Genomic DNA, 22,835 nt, shown 5'->3' with positions numbered 1-22,835 from the left:
ATACTGTACTAACACAGCGAAGGGCCTCACTTTGCTCTCACAGCAGTCTCAGTTTGTGGCATGGAGTCAAGAACTAGATGATAATGTACATTTGGTCTGATGTAATAGAACACAATATTATAGAATGTATTATGTGTACGTCTGACTAAAGAGATGAGTTTTTAATCTACATTTAAACTGGGAAAGTGTGTCTGAGCCCCGAACACTATCAGGAAGACTATTATAGAGTTTGGGAGCTAAATAAGAAAACGCTCTACCACCTTTAGTAGACTTTGATAGTAGATTCTGGGAACTACCAGAAGTCCTGAGTTTTGTGATCTCAGAGAGCGTGAAGGATTGTAACGTGTTAGAAGACTAGTTAGATACATGGGAGCTAAACCATTAAGAGCCTTGTACGTAAGTAGCAGCAGTTTGTAATCAATTCTAAACTTAACAGGTAGCCAGTGTAGAGATGATAAAATTGGGGTTATATGGTCATACTTTCTTGTCCTAGTGAGAACTCTGGCAGCTTCATTTTGGACTAACTGTAGCCTATTTATTAAAGATGCAGGACAACCACCTAGTAATGCATTACAATAGTCCAGTCTAGAGGTCATGAAGCATGAACTAGCTTCTCAGCATCAGATACAGACAGGATGTTTCTCAGCTTGGCAATATTTCTAAGGTGAAAGAAGGCTGTGTTTGTAATATGGTGATATGATTTTAAAGACAAGTTACTGTCTAATAAACACTCAGGTCTTTCACTGTCGAGCTACTAGTAACAGTACATCCCTCTAAATGGAAGCTGAAGTGTGAGAGTTTCTGTGTACTGGTTATTGAAACAATAAGTATTATTTCTGTCTTAAGAATCTTCTGTTCTGTTACATCCCAAAGGTGTTCTACTGGATTCAGGTCCAGAGACTGAAGAACACTGAACAACTGACAACTTCTGCTTTGTTCCATGGTGCTTTAACATGCTGGATTTAACCATCAGAAGATGATGAGTTGTGCTCCTAAAGGGAGACACACGATCAGCACCAATAACGATTAATATGTGATGAGTATTAATGAGCCAAGAAAACCCACAGGAATGTTGTATACTGATGTCATTATGTAGAAACACGAGTGAGAGACACGGGTAATGTGAGGTGCAGTGAAGGTGGTCTGGTCCTGAGCTCACATTACTGCTCTCATGTAGCTCATGACTAAGATTTTATTATTATTTCCTAGAGATTAAAGACTGCTGTCAGGGTTTAAAAAGTCAAAAAAAGCTGAATAAAATCACCAACACGAAACGACATAAAACACTGACACAAACAAAACCCCAAATCCTTGTATTTTAATACAGAAGAGTAAAAGTACTGTTGATTTCACAATAAGACATCTGTGTAACTGTGAGCTCCTGGTGAGTGAAGTGAAATGAAATGTTTGCTGTAAATGTTAAGATTCCTCGCTTTTGTTTCACATTACACATAAAAAATTCGCATGAATATTCAACAGACATATTTAAATGGCACATCCTACTACACACAGACACACAACTAGGTGACACGTTTTATAAGAGTAGAAAAAAATGAACACTAACTCACACATCATACAACGTTTACAAAGTCCACCTCGAGTGACGCTGAGCCACGACGATCTAGAACTTTATCCAGACGAAGTTCATCATGCTGTTTCACGTTTATCCGTGAAGAGTTATTTTAATGTAATCATGAGTTTTAAATTAAAAAAAAAGATGTAAGAGCAGCAGTTCCTCCCTAACACTGTTCCAAAATCTGATGAATGAATATCGAAATCACTGCAGGATTAAATAAATCACTACAGCTGTGTGTGTGTGTGTGTGTGTTTAAAGCATAGTCATTATTATTTATTACATAAGTGTTTTTCCACAACGATCGTTCTAATCTTTAACTTAAAATTCATTATGTTGAGTTTTTTAATACAAGTGTGTGTCTCTTCGTACAGCAGGTTGCAGTTTTTTCCAGTTATAAGATTCATCATTCATCACATCGTCATCATTTACAATCCATAAACATTAATATTTATCCAGTAATTTAAAAAACCCAGCAGCACAGATTTAAGACATTTCTAACATTATAAACAATATTAAAGCACATTTATAAGCTTTCAGTGGTCTTTTCCCATGTGACTGTTCACTTTAGGAACTACCCACTATCCCAGGAGGATATCCCATGATGCACTGCTTGGGGTAAATGCCTACATACTGTACCCTAGGGAATAGCGAGCAGGTCACTAGTACCGTAGCAGGTACAGTGTTTGATGACTGATGATGACAATCTCTGTAGTGCACTCGTTATTTTGATAACGATGCTCAGTGTGGTTCAGACGGCGTGTGACTTCATCGCCTGATGTCGGCCGGTCGGAGCTGTCTCTCTCCCTCAGCCAGGAAGATCTGCATGGCTCTGTACAGCAGGTGAACCCCAAGCTCACGCTGACGCTTCGCAGGCCAGGTGGAGACCATCCCATAATAATCCCCTCGCTTCTGATTGGTCAGCATCTTCAGACCTGAGGGGAAAAAAAAACATTTACACTGCAGTTCACAGAGAGAGAGAGACAGAGAGAGAGAGAGAGAGAGAGAGAGAGAGAGAGAGAGAGACAGAGAGAAAGAAAGAGGGAGGGAGGGAGAGAAAGAAAGAAAGAAAGAAAGAAAGAAAGAAAGAAAGAGGGAGGGAGAGAGAGAGAGACAGAGTGAGAGACAGAGAGTGAGAGACAGACAGAGAGAGAGAAAGAGGGAGGGGAAGAGAGAAAGAAAGAAAGAGGGAGGGGGAGACAGAGAGAGAGACAGACAGAGAGAGAGAAAGAGGGAGGGGGAGAGAGAGAGATCCTGATGTTACAGTCTGTTTAATATCACTGATCACATGACCACAGTGTTTGTACCGATGGCGTCCACCATGCAGGCCTCTCGCGTGTACGCCTCCACAGGAATGACGTTCTGGACGCAGTGCAGCGAGATGACGCCGTGGCCGCAGTTCCACACCTGCAAGATGTGCTGCACCTTCGAGCTGAGTTTCTGTTAAACACCATGAAACAAAACGCCATGGTGTTAGAATACAGCTGATTAGCCAAGAATTTCAGTCAGCTGATTTTTTCTCTCCTGAATTTGCAGGTTTTTCAGGATTCTGTCCAGATCAGATAACGAACCGTTCCTGATGTTAGCACTTAACTTCCTGTTCTTCTCTACAGTATTGTACCTTGGATAATTTGTCTCCTTTGAAGTACTCCAGAGCTTCGTACAGGTGGCTGTAGGGTCGCGAGCGTTTGCCTTTACCCACGTAGAAAATGGACCTGATGAAAGTCTGGAAACACTCATGAGGCGTCAGTGCCTGGCTGCGGTACGGTAGGTTCTTCGTCACTCTGGACACAGAAACACGTTACACAGGATTATTTATGGTGCCGCTGTAAACTTTATGTCACATTCGCAGTATTTAGCAGACGCTCTTGTCCAGGGCGACTAACGTTGTTCTCATTTTATACAACTGAGTAACTGAGAGTTAAGGGCCTCACTCAAGGGCCCATCAGTGTCAGTTTGGTGGACCTCAACCGTCCAACACCTCAAACACTGAGCTACCACATCCCCCATGTTACCTTTTTATATCATAAACCAAAAAAAAAACCTCTTTTTTCCTGGGACTGAGATCAAGGAAACTTGATTTTGGGCTTCACCTGCTGGGTTTGTGTGGCCTTTACTTGCTGGGCTTGTGTGGGCTTTACCTGCTGGGTTTGTGTGAGCTTTACCTGCTGGGTTTGTGTGGGCTTTACACCAATATCTATTGGTGTACAACAACTCACCCTTTTTTTTAAACTCGGACCCATGCTGGCCGAGCGAGATCCTGAGGGGGAACAAAGGACGTGACCCACACCGGCATCCACGAGGGAAACAAGTCGGCGTCAGAAACAGGCTGAGGGGACGTGCAAACCGCACTCCCTTACCTAGTATCCTGTTAGCCAACGTCCAGTCTCTGGAAAACAAGCTCGACGACCTCAGAGCAAGGGTCAAATTCCAGAGGGACATTCAGGACTGCAACCTTCTCTGCTTCACCAAGACATGGCTGAACCCAGCGGTACCGGATCACGCCATCCAGCCGGCCGAGTTTTCCTCGGTTCATCGCATGGACAGAACACTAGAGTCGGGGAAGTCAAGAGGCGGTGGAGTGTGTCTGATGGTGAACAACCACTGGTGCAACAGCGCGAGCATCGTTCCTCTTACACGCTCCTGCACACCAAATCTGGAGCTACTGACCATCAAATGTCGGCCCTTCTATTTACCTCGGGAATTCAGCTCGGTCATAGTCAGTGGCGTTTATATTCCACCTCAAGCGGACACTGCAGTATGGGGCTTGCATGAGACACTAACACTACACCAAACACAACATCGGGATCACCTGCCCCACCAGGGGCGAAAGGACACTGGACCACTGCTACACGCCATTCAAAAACAGCTACAAGGCACAATCACGTCCACCTTTTGGGAAATCGGACCATGCCGCCATCTTCCTCATGCCTGTTTACAAACAAAGGCTGAAACAGTAAGCTCCAGTTCAGAGAGAGGTTGCGCGCTGGACTGACCAATCGGTGGACGCTCTGGATGACACTGACTCGGACATGTTCAGGCGCAGCTCTGATGACGTCAACATGTTTACGGAAGCGGTTGTGGGATTCGTAGGGAAACTAGCAGATGATACGGTGCAGAAAACTACCATCAGAACGTTTCCCAACCAGAAGCTGTGGGTGGATAAAACCATCCGCGATGCTCTGAGATCCCGCTCTGCTGCCTACAACCCGGGGCTCGCCACCGGGGACATGGACAAGTACAAGGCTGCGTCTTACAGTGTGCGCAGAGCGGTGAAGGAAGCAAAGCGGTGCTACGGGAGGAAACTAGAGTCACAGTTCCAACATGTGGCAGGGACTAAGGAACAATACAGACTATAGAACACCTGCTTCTAGAATGGGGAATGCGGACGCTTCTCTGGCAGACGAGCTAAACACCTTTTACGCTCGCTTTTACGCTAGGCTGCAGCTAATCACGCTAGCGACGCTAGTGGCACAAGCAGCATGCATGCTGAGAGAGCTGGAGAGGTAAACATGTTCACCCTCTCAGAGCATGACATGACGAGGGCATTCAGGAGAGTTAATACCAGGAAGGCAGCAGGACCAGATGGCATCACCGGTCGGGTTCTGAAAGCCTGCACTGACTAGCTAGCACCGGTGTTCACTGAGATATTCAACCTCTCACTGGAACAGTCTGTTGTCCCCTCATGCTTCAAGCAGTCCACCATTGTTCCTGTCCCGAAGAAACCCCAGCCTGCCTGCTTCAACCACTACCGCCCTGTAGCTCTGACCTCAGTAGTGATGAAGTGCTTCGAGAGACTTCTCAGAGACTTCATCACTGCATCACTACCAGACACACTGGATCCACTACAGTTCGTGTACCGCCAGAACCGCTCTACTGAGGACACCATTGCTCATCTTCTCCACACCAGGATGAGATGAGATGAGACACCTGGACTGTATAAAAGGGAATTATGCGAAAATGCTGTTTGTGGACTACAGTTCAGCGTTTAACACCATAATTCCCTCCACGCTCACCTCAAAGTTTAAGGTCCTGGGACTGTGTCAATGGATCTCCAACTTCCTGACAGACAGACCACAAGCTGTACGGGTGGGCAAACACACATCATCCACTCTCACTTACAGCACTGGAGCCCCCCAGGGTTGTGTTATGAGCCCCCTGCTGTACTCACTGTACACTTATGACTGTGTGGCCACTTCCAACTCCACCACCATCATCAAGTTTGCTGACGACACTGTTGTGGTGGGCCTGATCTCCAACAACGACGAGACGGCCTACCGACAGGAGACTAAAAACCTGGAGAGATGGTGCCAGGAGGACAATCTTCTCCTGAACATCAGCAAGACTAAAGTGTTGATAGTGGACTTCAGCACAAAGCAGGGGCAGTCATACCAACCTCTAAACATCAATGGGACCCCAGTAGAGAGAGTGGACAGTTTCCGGTACCTAGGTGTTCACATCACACAGGACCTGTCTTGGTCCTGTCACATTAACACCCTGGTGAAGAAGGCCCGGCAGCGTCTGTACCATCTGAGACGCTTGAGGGACTTCAGACTACCCCCTCAGGTGCTAAAGACCTTCTACACCTGCACCATTGAGAGCGTCCTGATGGGTAGCATCACTTCCTGGTTCGGGAACAGCACCATGCAGGACAGGCGAGCCCTCCAGAGGGTGATACGTTCAGCTGACCGCACCATCCACACTGAGCTCCCTGATCTGCAGGACATCTACAGCACACGGTGCCGGACCAGAGCCAGGAAGATATCAAAAGATCTCAGCCATCTCAACAATGGACCCTTTTCTTTGTTGCGTTCAGGGAAATGCTTCCGCTCCCTGAAAGCAAACACAGAGGATGAGGAGAAACTTCTTCCCGCAAGCCATTCAAATCTTAAACCAGGAGAAACCCAGGATCTAGCACTGGACCTCTCTCTCCATCTCCACTGTTCTATGCACCCCCTTTTTTTTTTGCAATGACACTTTAATTCTGGACTGTCACTGTCACTTTAACTCTGGACTTACACACCATACTGCACCTGGCCACTTTAAGGACAATCTTTAAATACCATACACATTTATGTATATGTATATTTATGCATATGTATATACATTATTTCTTCATCTATATTTTCATATAGTTTTCTTATATAGTTTATACTTTTTATTATTTTATTCTTATTTTATTTCTTTCTTTTTTTATACTTTTTATATCTTTTATTCTTATAAATTCTTATTCTTTTATTTATTTCACTGCATATCATACCCTGTATGTATGTGTATGTGACAAATAAAATTTGATTTGATTTGGGTTTTTGAGGGCTTTACCTGCTGGGCTTGTGTGGGCTTTACCTGCTGGGCTTGTGTGGACTTTACCTGCTGGGCTTGTGTGGACTTTACCTGCTGGGCTTGTGTGGACTTTACCTGCTGGGCTTGTGTGGACTTTACCTGCTGGGCTTGTGTGGGCTTTACCTGGGGTCGAGTAACAGGTAGTTGAAACTGGACTTTATGAGGCCTTCACGCCAGCATTTATTCTGATCCGGCTGATCAAACTGTTCACACAGCGCAAACTCATCAGCGTTACAATCGGCCAGGTGGAACAAACACAACACTTTCTTCAGCTCCGGACTGTAACCTGGAACTCACACAGGGAACAAATACTGCCATAAACATCAGCTCACAGCACTGCTAATGCTCCTTAATCACACCAAATAAACACCAAACCAAATAACTCGCTGATAAAATGATTACAATTCAAAACACAATAGAGTTGTACTGTATGTTGTTTTGTCTCATACCGGTGATTGTTACTGGTTCGTCCTGCACTGACTTCAGAGGAGTATGTTTCTCCTGCAGGGTTTGTAATTTCCGCATGTACAAATGCCGTGTGTCTCTGTTGATGGGTCCAGGTTCCTCTCCCAGTCCCACGAGTTTGCGTCTGAGCTCTCGGTCTGTTAACTCTTCAGTCTCTGAGATGTGCTCTCTCTCCATCACTTCGTTAGGGAAGCGGTTTTCTTATCCCTTCTCCGGACTTTTGGCTGCGGTCTGTAAGGAGCGCCAGTCGTAGATGATGGTCTCCTCGCTGACAGACGAGCTGAGAGATGTGTTGGATGTCGGTGGGACGTGCGTCTCGATCAGCTCGTGTCCCTCCTCAGCATCAGTGTAAAGATACTCCACCGGTTCGTCTGTGTCGGTGATGAGAGGACGTCCTCCGGGGGTGTAGGACAGGTTTGCCAGCGACTGAGTTTGAGAACGATTGCAGATTTGGCTCATGCTGTATCTCGGCGTGCAGCCGGTGGACGGAACCTCGAGCATTTGACTGAAGCTGGAACTCGACTCTGAGGACGAATCTTGAGAATCTGTGTTTTTGTGTATTTTTGTGCTTGAAGTCGAAAGGACTGATGTTAAAAACTCCTTGTCTTCTGTGAACACATCCTCCTCTTGGCAGCATGATGATGAAGATGATCCACGTTCTAAGCTCTCATCGGTGGCACCCCTCGGAATAATGATGGTATCTGCCATGCTTCCAGAGATGATCAAAGTTGATGCTTGACTTGCAGGCAGTTGGGATGAAACACAAAGATTTGCCAAGTAGGAATCGAGATCTGCTGCTCTGTCTTCTTCAGAGGGACGTCTTAAACGAGGTTTATCCGACTGAGCGACATCTCGGCGCACTCGTGTGGGTGCGGGCAGCGTCTGCTCGAAAAGAGACGAGGTAGAAAAAGACGAGGCGCTGTGTCTCTGGGAGCATCGACTGAGTCTCGAGCGCGTCCTGCCTGTGACGAACGGACTCGGAGTGAAGGAAATCTCAGTAATCTCATCGTTACAGGCTTGAGACGGTAAATTAAGTTCTTTCTTCTTCTCGCTATCTGAGACTGTACTTCCTTTTGTCCACCCATCTTTATCTGCTGAGATGTTTTCAGAAGGTAACGGCGCTTCGATGGTGGTCTTGTACGGCTCGCTGTCACAGCTGCTGTATCGACTCGACCCGCTGTTACTGCTGACAGCAGCGTGAGATTCATTATCCTCGTCCTCCTCCCCTACGACTGCCCCTCCCACTACAGTCTTATCAAAATCCTCAGTCAGATTTTGTTCTCTGCAGAAGACAAACACTTCGTCTGGAGATGTCACGTCGATCCCCTGGTTCTGCAACACGGTAGTTACGCGGTCCGAGTGCAAGAAGTCAGGATACAGAGAGAAATCGACCGTCGAGTCTCTGGAGTCCTCGTCGCTGTGCTTCACGTTCGGATAATACTCATCGAAGTCTCTGAACGTGACGCTTTTCCGGCTCGGGCTGAGGAACCGATCTGGCTGAGCCACTTCCGGACTCTTCTTTAAGTCCGTCCCTGACAGTCGGGTACTGGAGAGAACCGGAGGAAGAGAACCGACTGCTTCTACTCTGTTAAACACGTCGCTATCACGTGCGTTTAAACCAGAGACATCAGAGAGCCAGGATTTGTGAGGGTCTCTGTCCCTTCGCAGTCTGTTACTCTCTGATTTCCTGTAAAAGGAGGAATAGCGAGTGCTGCTGAGCGGCTCGTCTCCCAAATCGCTCATGAGTGACAGGTTCACGCTGCAGTCCCTCATGGAGTGGTCTGAGTACAGTGCTGGAAAAGACCGAGAGACAGATATAGTGAAAGTGAAATAAGTGACGTGATGTGACATACGGTGACCCATACTCAGAATTTGTTCTCTGCATTTAACCCATCCAAAGTGCACACACACACAGCAGTGAACACACACACACCGTGAACACACACCCGGAGCAGTGGGCAGCCATTTATGCTGCGGCGCCCGGGGAGCAGTTGGGGGGGTTCGGTGCCTTGCTCAAGGGCACCTCAGTCATGGTATTGCCGGCCCGAGACTCGAACCCACAACCTTAGGGTTAGGAGTCAGACTCTCTAACTGTTACACCACGACTTCCCAAGATAGAGATATTGTAATATTGTGTTGTGAATAGCAAAAGTGGGGGTGTCCAAAGAAGGCGGTTCGGTCTGACGGCTTCCTGTTCACAGAATCGTGATTTTTAAAATAACAAAGTAAATTACTTATTTTGGGGGTCACGGTGGCTTAGTGGTTAGCCCGTTCCCCTCACACCTCCAGGGTCGGGGTTCGATTCCCGCCTCCACCTTGTGTGTGTGTGGAGTTTGCATGTTCTCCCCGTGCCTCGGGGGTTTCCTCCGGGTACTCCGGTTTCCTCCCCCAGTCCAAAGACATGCATGGTAGGTTGATTGGTATCTCTGGAAAATTGTCCCTAGTGTGTGAGTGAATGAGAGTGTGTGTGTGTGTGTGTGTGTGTGTGTGTGTGTGTGTGTGTGTGTGCCCTGCGATGGGTTGGCACTCCGTCCAGGGTGTATCCTGCCTTGATGCCCGATGACGCCTGAGATAGGCACAGGCTCCCCATGACCCGAGGTAGTTCGGATAAGCAGTAGAAGATGAATGAATGAATTACTTATTTTAATTTGTACTGAAGTACAAGTAAAATTATAGACTTAAAAATATACTCATAAAAGTACAAATACCCCAAAAAATGTACTTAATTACAGTAACGTGAGTAGTTGTAATTCTTTACCTTCACCACTGTTAATAACCGCCAACTTCAAGGATTTAGATGTTTGTAAGAAATAAACGACGACGGATGTGTTTTGTGTTTTATTGTTAGTTTGAGCATCTTCAAATCTCAGCAGCTTCATTATCCGAATCAGACCTCTGGCTCCTCGGCCACGTGACCTCATCAAGTAAGAATACATTTCTCTTAGGTCAATAATGTTTAAGGAACTAGGTTTAAGGCTCCATAAACACACAGGGTCACTTTAGTGTGTGTAGCTGCTCTGCCTCCTGTCATGTTTTTGAACCAGAGAACTTGTAGGAAACCCATACAAACACTGTGGAGAACGTGCACAGGAACTCAGCAAGTTCAGAAAGTAAGCAGATATGTTGTTAAATGAATTTAATTTGTTGTATTAATTGTTGTAAAATATATTCAGAAAATATGAATGATTCAGCTCCCAAACGGCTGGAAATGTGGGACGTGTTCTAACACTTCACCACCATAACTGATTTATCCTGGAAAAAAGGTCTGAGGAGAGACTCCTGTCATACACCAGACCTGGTGAGTGTCTTATCCTTAATGCTGAAAAACACAACAGGACAGAATTACAGACACATTTAAACACATTGCTTATGAACAACAGAAGCATAAATACACACATTAGATGTGACATTTTACAGCACACAGTGAATATTACACAATATCATACAGTAAAGAGACAGTAAGTCAGTAACTCACTGTAGTGTCTCCAGTTTACAGTGTGGATCCTTCAGTAGATCAGAGAGCAGCTTCACTCCTGATTCTCCTGTATTATTACTGTTCAGATCCAGTTCTCTCAGGTGTGATGAGGAGTTTGACCTCAGAGCTGAAGCCAAAGCAGTACAACCTTCATCTGTAACACTGCAGTCACACATCCTGCAAGAAAGAAAACATTCTCACACTTAACACACTCAGTTTTAGTATTGAAAACATGAACTACACAAAATCTTTATATACAGTACATTTACTCTCCATCTCACACACACAACAATGACAATATATCAGATCACTACAATTACAGTTACCACAGAGGAGAACTGGATGTTGTAGTCTTTATTAAAACACTGTGTGTGTGTGTGTGTGTGTGTGTGTGTGTGTGTGTGTGTGTGTGTGTGTGTGTGTACCTCAGTATCTCCAGTGTACAGTGTGGATTCTTCACTCTATCAGAGAGCAGCTTCACTCCTGAATCCTGCAGTTTATTGTAACTCAGGTTCAGTTCTCTCAGACTGGAGGAGTTTGAGCTGAGAACTGAGGACAGAACTCTACAGCTTTCCTCTGTCAGATTACAGTCCCACAGACTGGAAGAGAAATGATGAAGTGTTTGATTTATTTGTCTGATAGTGAATTGAGGTGTTTCCATCAGTGAGAAATAAAGTGTCTACCTGAACACAAGGTTCTAATATCAGGATAAAAATATAAAATGAACATCTGTGTATAAACTTGGACTGCTCTTGGACAGATCCATGTGTCTCAGCTCATATGAGACGATGTATTTAACTTTCTGAAACAGGATAATGTGCTGAAACAAACTTCCATGTGCTGACTCATATTTCTGGTTCACTGAAGTCCCTCCTGTGTAAAACACGTGACTGCTTCAGCTGCTTTTCACTGACTGCAGTAGAGTGTGTGCTGTGAAGGAACAATGTCATTGGTTGGACCTGTTGAAGGAATTCACCTCTTACTGAACGAGAGCAGTACTGATTCTGTACAAACTGGGACATGTGGTTCAGTCTGAACTGAAGGATATGATGGAACAAGACAGATTGTTCATTCAGTTCAGATGTGAGTCTTCAACAAGAGGACAAGGGGGCGGAGTCATGCTATGAAGAGACTGTAGCACTTTGGAGAAGTTTTATATCTGTGTATCTGTACATTCATCTACAATGGATATGAGCAGCTCTAGTTCTGGACTGAGTTGGAGCTTTGGGGAAAACAGCATCATATAATACTATTTCTGTACAAGTCCATGTTTATCAGAGCTTTTTATTTCTTAATGATCTTCTTAATGTTCTATTTTCTGTCTGATTTTACATTTAGCTTTAATATTGTACTGCTGTTAGTTAATGCATTTTAATTTTTATCATATTATATAAATATTCTATTGTAAAGCATGTTTGAATTTTGTGTTTACAGGTTCTATAGAAATAAAGCTATGATGATTAAATATGTTAAACAATTTCAAGTAATAACTAGATTTATAAAGTTCGTCGTGACAAACTTTGATGTTGGCTTTGACGAGGCAAATATTCGCAAAGGCCGGTGCTTTTTGGAGGCGAGTGGACATAAGGGTCACGTCACGTGACGTCATCAGAATACCCGCGAGGCAGTTACCCTCATTGTGTTGAGTGTTTTGATACATCACATGCCCATGTTGTGCAAAATGCTTTAATTTCACGTGACATCACGTGGTGTCATCAGAATACACGTGAGGAAGTTCTCCTCATTGTTCTGAGTGTTTTGATATGTCACATGTCCATGTTGTAAAAAGTTTTTTGATTTTGCATATTTAGGGGGCGGGGCTACGGCACAACCGGAAGGCCAGTCGGTACACCAATTTAAAAGTTTGTTCAGAGTCTCACCCTAAAGGATCTGGTTGAGTTTGGTGTAGATCGTTCAAAAGCTTGCCGAGTTATAAACCTCCAAAGTTTATAATGGGAGTCTATGGGAAAAAGGGCCAAACTGTGTGCCTGTGTGTGTGTGTGTGTGTGTGTGTGTGTGTGTGTGTGTGTGTGTGTGTGTGTGTGTGTGTGTGTGTGTGTGTGAGTGTGTATGTGTGTGTGTGTGTGTGTGTATGTGTGAGTGTGTATGTGTGTGTGTGTGTGTGTGTGTGTGTGTGTGTGTATGTGTGTGTGTGTGTGTGTGTGTGTGTGTGTACCTCAGTATCTCCAGTGTACAGTGTGGATTCTTCAGTCCATCAGAGAGCAGCTTCACTCCTGAATCCTGCAGTTTATTGTCACTCAGGTTCAGTTCTCTCAGACTGGAGGAGTTTGAGCTGAGAACTGAGGACAGAACTCTACAGCTTTCCTCTGTCAGATTACAGAGACACAGACTGGAAGAGAAATGATGAAGTGTTTGATTTATTTGTCTGATAGTGAATTGAGGTGTTTCCATCAGTGAGAAATAAAGTGTCTACCTGAACACAAGGTTCTAATATCAGGATAAAAATATAAAATGAACATCTGTGTATAAACTTGGACTGCTCTTGGACAGATCCATGTGTCTCAGCTCATATGAGACGATGTATTTAACTTTCTGTAAGAAGATAATAACAGAGACGTCACTCTGAACAAACACGTCTCTTTATTTCTAGCAGAGAGATTTTCATACAGTGTGTTCAGCAGCTCTGGGGAAAGTTCTGCTGGAGAACATTTACACATTTACACACTGTCCTTTACTGCTTCATTACAGTGTGTTCAGTGTGTAGATCTGTGTACATTGTACACACTTTTACTTTGTGTTACAAACATTTTCAGGAATATTTTTGCTCCCATTGAACAACAGAAACAGGTCTATAAAATGGTAGCAGCTCCATGAGGACAGATAACACCAGAGAAATTAATTTATTGTCCTCACTGTAAATAGGAGCAGTATTGTGTGTGTGTGTGTGTGTGTGTGTGTGTGTGTGTGTGTGTGTGTGTGTGTGTGTGTGTGTGTGTCTGTGTGTGTGTGTGTGTGTGTGTGTGTGTGTGTGTGTGTGTGTGTGTGTGTGTGTGTGTGTGTGTGTGTGTGTGTGTGTGTGTGTGTGTGTGTGTGTGTGTGTGTGTGTGTGTGTGTGTGTGTGTGTGTGTGTGTAGGAGTATTTACACAGGGAATTCTCTACACCTGAGCTGACAGAAGATTTCGAGCTCACTGTTAGAGCTATTTAGAGACCAGTGTGATGTTTCTGGAGGATAAAAGCTGGTTTATTAATTACTTCTGTTTGTCACGACATCTTTATTTAAATGCTGTACAACACTTTAGTATGACTAGAGTATTAGTATGTTATTAAATGTGTGTGTAATGTACACTGATCTACACACTGTGGAAATAAATGTACTTTGTTCTGATGTGAGAAGTGATGTAGATCTTTCAGTATTTTCACAGAGACAGTAAAACTGTTGGTGGTGTTTTTTAATAACCTTCACACACAGAGACACATCACATAATACCCTCAATACACAGATCAAATAAATAAGTGTTTTTCTATATGGTGTGAATTAGCTTTGTTTCTGATGTTGATATTTATCACTATTGACCCTGTTTTTGCTCTTTGGATTATTGCTTCTTCAGATTTGTGGATGTGATTTGTTCTCCTCATGGACTGTTTGTTACGCTTATTTCAGACTCGGCCTGTTTTTTGACCCTGCCTTTACTTACTGATTTTGGATTGTTTGTCTTATCTTTTCTTTTCTCTTATCATTAAAACTTCTTCACATGGATTTTGCCGACTGGTCATTACAGTGTTCATGATCACCTGGGTACAGTGTAGATCTCTTTTTCTCTCCTTCCAACCGTTTTCTTTCCCTTCACCACATTCACACCTAATTCACCTTTCCTGTAAACTGGTTCCACATTTTGGTCTTCAGCTGCTGTTACATTAATAAGTCACAATAACTCCCATTTACCTTTTATAGAGTTTTAGTGTCACTAAACACAAATGTTCTGTGCTGTGCAGCATTTGCTCAGGGTTTTAAATGATCTGTAACTCAGTTCCAGTTCTGATCACATTTCCATTCTTGTTCTTCTTGACCTGAGTGACAGCTTTTGATTCTGTAGACCAGGAGATTCTTCTACACAGACTTGAACACTGGGTAGGTCTCTCAGTACCAGTACTAAACTGGTTCACATCATACTTGTGTGCTAGACAGTTTTATGGTCAATTGTGAAGTCACTCATCAAGACAACATGAAATTTCATTTGGAGTAAAGAAGATACAGAAAAACTTTTTTTTCATTCCAAGTAGGTTAGATTAATGTAACGCTCTCTTTGTGGATGTGGATCTCACTCTCAGTGTTTCACTCATCAGTCACTTTCACTAAATACATTTACAAAGCAGCTTAAACACAGTGTGTGTGTGTGTGTGTGTGTGCATGTGTGTGTGTGTGCGCGCGTGTGTGTGTGTGTGTGTGTGTGTGTGTGTGTGTGGTGTGTGTGTGTGTGTGTACCTCAGTATCTCCAGTGTACAGTGTGGATTCTTCAGTCCATCAGAGAGCAGCTTCACTCCTGAATCCTGCAGTTTATTGTTACTCAGGTTCAGTTCTCTCAGACTGGAGGAGTTTGAGCTGAGAACTGAGGACAGAACTCTACAGCTTTCCTCTGTCAGATTACAGAGACACAGACTGGAAGAGAAATGATGAAATATCAGAACACTGATCTCAAACACACAAACACAGCCATAATCCAGCTAAAGTTGAAGATGTAACAGAAATGTCAGTGTGTTTGTGTCACACACACAAATCAGAGGACAGGACACCACATCAGCACATTTACAGGAGCAGGGACGTCTTTCTGCACTCCACAATCTCTCAGCTACAATTTATTATAAGACCATTAGGTCATGTACATAACACACACATGTGAGAGCGAGCAGCCTACAAACACTACACTCTGATCTGTGTTCAGGTTTCTACAACCAACACTGCAGATACAGTGCATTTTATTACAGAAAATAAAGAATTATACAGCTGTACACTACCAGTTAATAACATGACAATACTAGTCGTACTTTACACTCAGTTATATGTTGGATTTCACAGAGACACTAAGACAGTTGGTGTGTGTTGTTCTCTGTGCTCGTACAGGTACAAATCTGTCACCTCCAGACCTCTGATTTTACACACACACTGGTTCAGGTGTTTGGTGTGGACCTGAGTACAGGTGGTGTGTTCACATACGTCCAAACACATCCAAACTAAAGAGAAAGATTACATTTTTTAACCTTATAAACGATTCTTGATCATGATTTGTATTTTTTATAAAATATAGATGTGTAAAAATCTATCATCGATCATAAACAATGTAAATAAAGGATATTAGAAAGAACATTGTACTGTTTACTACAGATGTCACTGTTACTATTTCAACACAACTTAGTGAACCCTTCTTTCTCCACAAAGTAAATGGGATCATGTCTTTCATGCCTCCACAACTGAGAAGTGAACGTGGGGTTTTCTTCTCAAATCTGAGCTCCTTCCCTGTTTACAGAGTGACGTCACATCAGCACGACTGCACACAGCATCAGAAATAAACAAAGTCAAACTTCTTACCTTTAAATGAGTGACACTGTATATACACAAGTATTAGCTTTAGATGGATCAACATACAGACATTCGTTTGTTAAATCTAAAACACTGACTATACACATAGCAGGAAATCTAAACCACCTTGTAGGTAAAAATCTAACACAACACTACTGTGTGTTACACTAAAGGATTTGTGTAGGTGGGCTTCAGGTGGCTATAAGTGACATGGTAGAATGTAGTGTACCAATGTGTAATATTTTATCAGTACGTAATGATGAACAGAGAACAAAACCAATCTGTTATTAATGTTGAACAACAAAAATATAGATTCACTACAGCTGCTTATAAATACAAACACAGTCCACAGCTTAAAATCTCCAAAATCCACAGAAAGTTTCTAAAGAACGAAACCTGACGTCTCTTCAACAGTAACGGTGATAAACCTGACCGACCGTCACGTGCAACCGTCTTTGTGTTCACCGTCTGTTTTTACCACATCCACCATCTTCTGATGCAGTGAACCAGAAAAAAAACTGTGTCTATAATTCAACTACAACAGATTAACAACAATCACGACCCAAGAACAAGAATGTGATCGGTCATTAACAGTTTGGTGTCTTTGTCGAGCTCCAAGTAGAACAAAACAGGACTTTTTAATAACAGCGGTCACGACACTACACTCACCTGTGACACATTATTCATCCTCTCTCTTTTTACCTGCTTGTACACTTGATAAGCAAAGAAAAAAGAACCCATTCAAAATATTGATCCCATTTTGTCAGTCTGATGTTTTTCTCGTCTGTGAGAGTTTTGTTAAATGTCACTTTCAAAATAAACAGAAAAGAAAAAAATCTTTCACTGGTGTTTAGTTCAGAAATGTCTTTAGTTCTTAAATGCATGCAGTTATTTTGTAGAGATATTTTTACATAAATTTTAGAGAACACTTAATTTTTCATGATTCATATATAAAAGCTATAAAATGCCTCATATGATGTTATAAGATTTTGTCCATGTGGCCCAGCCCTCAGTTCAGATATAACATGTTAGTGTAAAAAGTGAAACAATCTTCTGTAAAAGTACCAGAGGTTTGTTTAAAGATGATTAGAGGAACTATTAACTAACATTAATCCAAACAGTGCAGTTCAGTGTTACATTAAAATAATAAACCATGCAGTAATACAGTTATAAATAAAAATACTCACACAGCTTTTCTGGAGGCTTTGACCACTGGCAGCAGCCTCAGAAGACATTCATGTGATGGATCATATTTCCTCAAATTAAACACATCCAGCTTCTGTTCTGAGGTCAGTAACACAAACACCAGAGCTGACCACTGAGCAGGAGAGAGTCTGGTGTCACTGAGACGACTGTAACCTCCTCTGTTCAGGTAAGTTTGTACTTCCTGCACTAGAGAATGATCATTCAGTTCATTCAGACAGTGGAACAGATTGATGGATTTCTCTGGAGATGGATTCTCCCTGATCTTCTCCTTGATGTACTCCACTGTTTCCTGTTTGCTGTGAGATCTGCTTCCTGTCTGTGGCATTAAGTCTCGTAAAAGAGTTTGATTGGTCTCCAGTGAGAGACCCAGAAGGAAGCGGAGGAACAGGTCCAGGTGTCCATTCTCACTCTGTAAGGCCTTGTCCACTGAACTCCTGAGGAGATCAGACAGGTTTGACTTCCTGAAAAGATCAGACAGATCAGAGGTTTGATGTTCTGTTACATTTCTGCTGATGAAGGAGAGAAATGTGTATAAAGCAGCCAGAAACTCCTGAACACTCAGATGTACGAAGCTGAACACCTTCCCCAGGTGAAGCCCAAACTCCTCTCTGAAGATCTGGGTACACACTCCTGAGTACACTGACACTTCTCTGACATCAATGCCACACTCTCTCAGGTCTTCCTCATAGAAGATCAGGTTTCCTTTCTCCAGCTGGTGGAAAGCCAGTTTTCCCAGTGCCATGATACTCTCTCTGGTCTGCTGAGGATCAGGGTCACATTTCTGATGGTACTTTTGGTCCTTGTGTTTGATCTGAAAGATCAGGAAGTGTGTGAACATTTGAGTCAGAGTCTTGGGGATCTCTCCACCCTCTGCTTCACCCAACATTCTCTCTAGAACAGTGGCTGAGATCCAGCAGAAGACTGGGATGTGGCACATGATGTAGAGGCTTCTTGAAGACTTCAGGTGTGTGATGATGTTATTGGCCAGGCTCTGATCACTGATCCTCTTCCTGAAGTACTCCTCTTTCTGAGGATCACTGAAGCCTCGTACCTCTGTTACCTGGTCTACACACTCAGGAGGGATCTGATTGGCTGCTCCTGGTCTTGTGGTTATCCAGAGGAGAGCAGAGGGAAGCAGATTCCCCTTGATGAGGTTCGTCAGCAGCACATCCACTGAGGCCGACTCTGTCACATCACACAATATCTCATTCTTCTGGAAATTTAGAGGAAGTCGACACTCATCCAGACCATCAAAGATCAACACCACTTTGTAGGAGTCACAGTCTATTGATTCTAGTTTTCTTATTTCTGGGAAAAAGTGATGAAGAAGTTTCATCAGACTGAGATTTTTCTGCTTCATCAGATTCAGCTCTCTAAAGGGAAGTGGAAACATGAAGGTGACGTCCTGATTTACTTCTCCTTCAGCCCAGTCCAGAATGAACTTCTGCACAGAGACTGTTTTTCCAATTCCAGCAACTCCTTTAGTCAGCACAGTTCTGATGGACTTGTCTTTAAAGATCTCATTACATTTGATGGGTTTCTCCTGTGTTGCTGGTCTCCTGGACGCTGCCTCAATCTGTCTCACCTCATGTTCATTATTGACGTCTCCACTCCAACCCTCTGTGATGTAGAGCTCAGTGTAGATCTCATTCAGAAGTGCTGAGCTTCCATGCTGTGAGATTCCTTCATTAATTCTTTTAAACTTCTCTCTCAGCTTGGACTTCAACTTTGGCTGATACACAGAGACGAGTTCTAATAAACAAAGTAATAACTAGTTTAGTAATTAATAATTTTGATGGAAATTCCTTCAAACACTTCTGTTCATTCCTGATTGATGTACTAAATATTACTGAAGGAACAGAACCATTGTACAGAGTAACCACAAGCTGGACCACAAACAGAAGAGAAAAGCAGCAGATTTACATGATACTAAAATTACATTTAAAACTAAAAGTGTTCATATCTAAAACTATTTCCTCTCTCTAAAGTGAAGCTGATGGAATAAAGTCATGACTCAGAGCTCTTACTGTTGTGCAGTGTGTTAGCGAGATCTGTGTGGTTCATGTTCTTCAGGACGTGCAGTGTGATCTTCAGCGCTCCCTCTCTGACACTGTGCAGATCCTCCTCATCCTCCACCTCCCTCTCAGTGCATGCTGGGTAATCTGGACTCAGGAGCTTCCTAAACCTCTTCAGCTCATTCTTTATCAGAGTGATGACTTTGTGTTCCAGCTCCTGGTTAGAAACACACAGGAACAGATCTAAATATTATCATGTTACACAGTGAGAGAGGCTTTTATTTTATCAAAAGAAGAAAAGTCTATTTTTATTATCACATTTAAAACTCATACAACTGATTACCCTTAATGCTGCTGCACATCAAGACATGACAAGGGATCACAACACACACATTACACACTTTAAAAACAACACACACACCTTGAATATAGAGTCCAGCTGATTTGTGCTGATGTTTGATTTTTGTGGTCTGTGAACAAACAAAACCCATCATGTAATATGGACTATATGTATTCATAGCTGCACAAATCACACACTAATAAATACAGACACAGATATTTAACACTATCCTCTTAACACAATACACTGATTTCAGGATTTCCTAACTGACACCAACATGTTTAGAAACAAATGTTTGAATAAATGAATAAAATCTTTATATTGTCATTAATGTCCCAGGTGTAAATGTTCTTCTGTAGCACCACAGACCCTCCAGCTCAGGGACTGCAGACTGAACTGAACTCTTAAAGCACTTTTCCTCACTGCCAGTCCGAGAGCTGCAGCACTGCACAGTTTAGTGTTTTACTGCTTCAACACCTGATAAAGCTCATGAAGGGCTTCATAATGAGACGAGTGAGTTTGATCAGGTGGAACACTGCTGTAAAACACCTCACTATACTGACCTCACATCAGTAGAACTGTCTCTGTCTCTGAAGGTAAATGGACGATCCATTGACCGGTCACTCTTCATGGACACACAGCTGGGTTCTGGTGAGTCTGATCTCTTTCCCTCCATCATTCTAGAACAGAAATATCAGCAATAATTAATACTCAGCACTGTTAAACAATGTGTTCATCATTAAACACCAATAATTCCATCTTTTTAATTCAGATCCAGTCTGTACACTTATTCAAACAGGAGACAGGCCTCATAAGTCAGGAATTACACTGATATCAGGAGTCCCAATCACAGCTAACTGACTCAGCTGGGTCTTAAAGCCTGTAGAGTTCACTGACACAAAGCTATGCTGCTCTTATGCTCCACATTACACAGTCCTTTTTACTCTTCTCTCAGTGAATGATTTGTCTAAACTGTTCTTAGATCAGATCAGTGATATATTCACTGCTATTAAACACCTTAAAGCAAAGTTGACTTCCTGTGTTAACTAGTGAGTGTTTAGAGATACAGATGTGTTCCCATGAGACGGTGTGTATTTATTGCTGGTGAATGTAAAAGTAAGTCACCTCTCGTCTTTCTTTAAGTCCTGTTTTCCAGACACACTCATGTTGGAGGTCATGTCTCCTTCTCCAGATTACAGCGGAACACACGTCAGGTCCGTAGCCAGCCTATTGAAAGGGGGGGGTTCTCGTGGTTTCACTAACCACGCATAAACATTGTTTTCAGCAGTCTGGGAAGTGACACTGAGATCATAATAAGTTCATAAGCTCAGCAAGCTTAAATTAAATCCTGAATCCGCACAGAGTTCACTTACAGGAAATAGTCATGCTATCAAGTTATAAAACAACCTGTGTACATTAAAGCTTCAGTACAAACCCACAAAACTCTTCTGCATCTAGTGTCACTTCAGTGTGTTTATATATTAGAGCTTTAGATACTCACTGTGTTTTTACTCCTGAAATCTTTTAGTTTTCACTCGTCACAAAATGGAGCTGCTGACTTTCACTTTCATTACAGTTTATAGTGCAGAGGGGGGAAGGGCAGTGACGCACACACACACACACACACACACACACGCACACACACACACACACACGCAGGTCCTGTCCCACCCACATATAATGGTTCCGACGCCCATGACTACAAATATTACACCAAATTGTTTTCATATGTGGTCCCCACTGCCCATCACATGTCACTCGTACAGTTTCTTCTTGGGCAAGTGTGCTCAGTGGTCTTGCTGTTTTGTTGTAGTGATTAATCTGTCTTTCATTTGCAGAATTCCACCTACTCCGTACAATTTGATGCTTTACCGACGGTAGCTTTGTTCATAGTTTCCTATTCATGAGCATTTCTGCTGGTGAAAGTCCATTCTCCAGTGGTGAAGCTCTGTAATTCAGAATAGCCATGTACGGATCACTCCCTGTCTCAGTGGCCTTTTTTTTAGAAGACGTTTCACTATTTGAACTCCTTTCTCTGCTAAACTGTTGGACTGCGGGTACAGAGGGCTTGACGTTATGTGATCAAAACCATAACGTTTTGCAAAGTCCTTGAAACGCTGACTTGCAAACTGTCTGTTGTCAGTTATTACTGTCGTTGGAATACCATGTTGTGCAAATATACCTTTTGTCTTTGCAATTACCTGCTCTGATGTTGTACCTGTCAGCTGCACGTTTTCCAGGTAGTTTGAATGATAGTCCATGAGCAACAAGTAATCTTTGTCATTAAGCTGAAACAAGTCCATACCAACTTTTCCCCACGGCTCCTTCTCTTACATTTTTATTCCTAAATGTCCTTCATGTACAAGTTACAGCATCAGTTTTCTCATTGAGATTGGCACAACAATTCTTGTTCCTTTCAGCAAAACTCCATCTAGCACTGACAGTTCATCTTTAAAATGCTGGAAAGGATTTTCCATGATCTCATCTCCAGGCATGTGAATCCTGTCCATTACTTTCTTTAACTGTCCGTCTTTCAGTGTTTCTTTGGCTGCTTCAACCCATTTTGTTGTTGATAGAGTTCACATGAATTTGCACATCTTTCTCTGTAGTTACAAACAGCTCCTAAACCCTCTTGTGATGCATCTGTAGAGACCTTTAGAGGCTTTTCCTGGCCAGAAAAATTCAAAACAGGTTCTCTTGTTAAACTGCTTTTTAACCATGACCATGACTCTTTTGCCTGCTCGTCGTTCCACTGCCACACGGTGTCTGTTTCTAACAAGCTGTCAGGCCCCCGGATACGGTGGGAAGGAGACATACCCGTAGGCAGGATAGCTTCAAATGAAAGGGGTTTAATACAGTAGGGAAACAAACAGACATCCAC

The 22,835-nt window shown here is 42.9% G+C and overlaps 1 protein-coding gene and 1 pseudogene across 1 annotated transcript; both read right to left on the bottom strand.

Annotated features, from left to right (window-relative positions):
* Positions 1 to 1,298: 1,298 nt before the first annotated feature.
* Positions 1,299 to 10,073, bottom strand: LOC132837671 (uncharacterized; annotated as a pseudogene).
* Positions 10,074 to 10,206: 133 nt separating this feature from the next.
* On the bottom strand, positions 10,207 to 21,587 carry LOC132837664 (NACHT, LRR and PYD domains-containing protein 3-like). Its single transcript, XM_060857468.1, has 11 exons — positions 21,456 to 21,587; positions 21,080 to 21,212; positions 20,518 to 20,634; positions 20,036 to 20,084; positions 19,627 to 19,831; positions 17,581 to 19,351; positions 15,302 to 15,475; positions 13,033 to 13,206; positions 11,282 to 11,455; positions 10,857 to 11,033; positions 10,207 to 10,700 (listed from the first exon to the last, which is right to left on the bottom strand). The coding sequence occupies exons 2-11, from the start codon at positions 21,130 to 21,132 to the stop codon at positions 10,664 to 10,666; spliced, it is 2,931 nt and encodes a 976-aa protein (XP_060713451.1). The 5' UTR covers positions 21,133 to 21,212; positions 21,456 to 21,587; the 3' UTR covers positions 10,207 to 10,663.
* Positions 21,588 to 22,835: the final 1,248 nt, after the last annotated feature.

This window comes from Tachysurus vachellii, chromosome 21 (assembly GCF_030014155.1).
Source record: "Tachysurus vachellii isolate PV-2020 chromosome 21, HZAU_Pvac_v1, whole genome shotgun sequence".
Lineage (NCBI taxonomy): Eukaryota > Metazoa > Chordata > Actinopteri > Siluriformes > Bagridae > Tachysurus > Tachysurus vachellii.
Note: the sequence above shows the minus strand (reverse complement) of the source record. Positions and strands in the feature narration are given on the sequence as shown.

Excerpts from the sequence above, each read along its gene's own strand:
- LOC132837664 (XM_060857468.1), bottom strand. The coding sequence starts at position 21,132 with ATGACCTCCAACATGAGTGTGTCTGGAAAACAGGACTTAAAGAAAGAC. Across the intron at positions 15,476-17,580 it reads AAAGCCTCCAGAAAAGCTGT|TCTGTGTCTCTGTAATCTGA; the intron begins GTGAGTATTTTT and ends TTTCTCTTCCAG. Across the intron at positions 10,701-10,856 it reads TGTAAACTGGAGACACTACA|CATTAAGGATAAGACACTCA; the intron begins GTGAGTTACTGA and ends TGTGTTTTTCAG.